Here is a 2,500-nt window from a genome sequence, read left to right on the forward strand (position 1 = left end):
TTACACCTACCATTGGTCTTGCGGAGCAAGGCACTCACTCAGGTTGAGTCGGTAGTGGATTAAAAAATCCCAGCCTCGACTGGGATCGAAACCCAGTACCTACCAGCTGTAGACCGAGTTGGCACCCTAACCAACGACGCCAACCGAGGCCTGTAAAATAACAAACTACATAATTATCATTTTCGGTTTGAGTAAATTAACTCTAGTGCTCTTTTTATTTAGCATCGGAAACATTATTTTTATCATAAAATAAAACATTGAAAATTATTAATACATACTTGTTTTCTCCAAAGGGAAACATATCTAATTTTGTTGTATAATGGCAAATGGAAAAACAAATTTTATAAATTTCGATTTAAACTCCGATAGGTGGTTCTCACTAACCCAGACTACATGTACGTCGCTTTCTAGTTTCGGGTGTTACGCTTTCTGGAAATAAGAAAATGTTTGATGCTGACGGGTTGAACTCAGTTACTTTCACCTGTACCACAAGCAACATGACAGGACGAGCAGAGTTCACGTGGATAAACAAAACGTCTGGAGCACGAACCAAAAACAATCTGAATGTATCTAAACATTACCACGCATACATACATTCAGGGGGGTTGGGGGGGGGGGTTGGGGGGGGTTTGGAGAGGTTAACAGTGATGGAGCCTCTGGTCCTGTGTATGTCAGCAACTTTGTCTACCTCTATTGTAAGCATAAACCACCGATCTGTCAAAATGCATTTTAGAACGATGTAAGGAGCACACTGTATGTATATATTTAAGTCCCAAATTATGTGTGCGTTTTAATTGGATTTTGTTGTCGTTTGCCTTACTGGGTTTTTTTTTTTTTTTGTAGACGGAGTGATAAAGCTCGTACCGCCTTCCTCTGCAATAAAGCTTGGCTTGAGATATAATCTTCAATGTACTGTCACGGGGAATATTCAAAATCGAGCCATCGTATTTGAACGCAATAATGTGAGGATTTGTCAAATTCTTTGGTACAGATCAGTGAATGTGTATTGTAATACGACTTATGACGTAAAAAGTGGATATGAATGTCAGTGTCTTGGACTCAAGAACGATACCTTAGTTAACAGAGTATTAATAAAACCATTCAGTACAGTCGACGCCACAAGGTGGAGCTGTTCCTCTGTTGACAGTGATGGAGCCTCTGGTACTGTGTATGTCAGCAACTATGTCTTCCTCTATTGTAAGTATAATGTGTCACTAGTATATTATGTCAGTACTTTATTATACAGGTTCATAAAACACACGTAAATAGTGGAGACGATCTAGCTGTGAGAGATGCATATTAAACACAATGTGCTGCTAATGTAGTTATTATTTCTTGTGAATTCTCCCTCTCGCGCTAACACATTAAAATATCAACTACTGACAACATCGAAAATGAAAGTATGGAAGTGATTTGTGTTGAGCTTATTTCGGCCGTATGTACTTAACGCATGCATCTGTTTTCCCAAGATCGATTCTCCACCTCAGTGCATTTTGGTAGAAGACTAGTTTTGAAGATGTTAAAATATACTTATTTTTATTAAAGATTTTAAATATATTTACCTATTATGTTTGTATTTTAAACAACATTAACATTCATTATAAAATGTAGAATTGTTATACTGAATCATACATTCGTCCATATACGTTCCTTGGTTTGACACCCAATAGCCGCTTTATTCTTCGTGTTTGTGTTTCGTTAACCATCCATCCAGTCGTCCAAGCACCCTGACAGAAATAATTGATTCTTACTTCCAAAAATAAGAAACAGACTGATTTTTTAAATTTTACATTTAGCATAAATTTGTAATGGCATAACATGTATTTGACATATACGAATGAAGTTATATTTAATAATTAATAACCGGCCTCGGTGGAGTCGTGGTTAACCCATTGGACATAAGACATCTACAATGAAATACACTGAGAGAATAGTTATCAATATGATAGAAATTAAATACCTTATTACGATATGAAATGCCAAACGTTTAGGAAAAATAGCTCGACAATGAATAAAATATAATTTGTTACAAATAAACATACCAATTAACATGATATGACACCATTACTCGCTATATCGTACTGCTCCGAAAACAGCCATACCACAACAATCGTCCGTGCACCACTCGTGTTTCTGCACGTCATCCAGTCATGTATAATTAATGGCCATTATTTTTTCATGGCCTCTTATAATAATAAACCCTTGTCTCATATTTCACGCACGCGTGCATAATACCTATAATACACTGTTCTCCAACGTCATAATCACATTGATACCACACCATCTTTTGATTTTTCTCAATGTTCTTCATTTTCTGCAAAACGTACTCCATCGTGACTATGATCCAGCTATGCTCGCAAATTATTGGGTGTGTTTTGAATGTAGTGGAGGCATTTATGACAATTTATGTGATTATATCCGGTTCTACATTTAAATAAGTTAACATAGTTTAATCCATTAAATATACAGTGTTTTATACTTTTTTATCCAAATATTGATC

The 2,500-nt window shown here is 36.0% G+C and overlaps 1 protein-coding gene across 1 annotated transcript in view; it reads left to right on the forward strand.

The window, feature by feature from the left end:
• Nucleotides 1–843: 843 nt before the first annotated feature.
• Nucleotides 844–2,500, forward strand: part of LOC121366445 — a gene marked incomplete at its 5' end in the record, with an annotated part of 7,627 nt that continues 5,970 nt past the window's right edge. Inside the window, one exon of the mRNA XM_041490894.1 lies at nucleotides 844–1,197. Within this exon, the coding sequence (XP_041346828.1) occupies nucleotides 844–1,197 (354 nt within the window). The remainder of the gene's footprint in view (nucleotides 1,198–2,500) is intronic.

Source organism: Gigantopelta aegis, unplaced genomic scaffold (genome assembly GCF_016097555.1).
Source record: "Gigantopelta aegis isolate Gae_Host unplaced genomic scaffold, Gae_host_genome ctg5729_pilon_pilon:::fragment_1, whole genome shotgun sequence".
Lineage (NCBI taxonomy): Eukaryota > Metazoa > Mollusca > Gastropoda > Neomphalida > Peltospiridae > Gigantopelta > Gigantopelta aegis.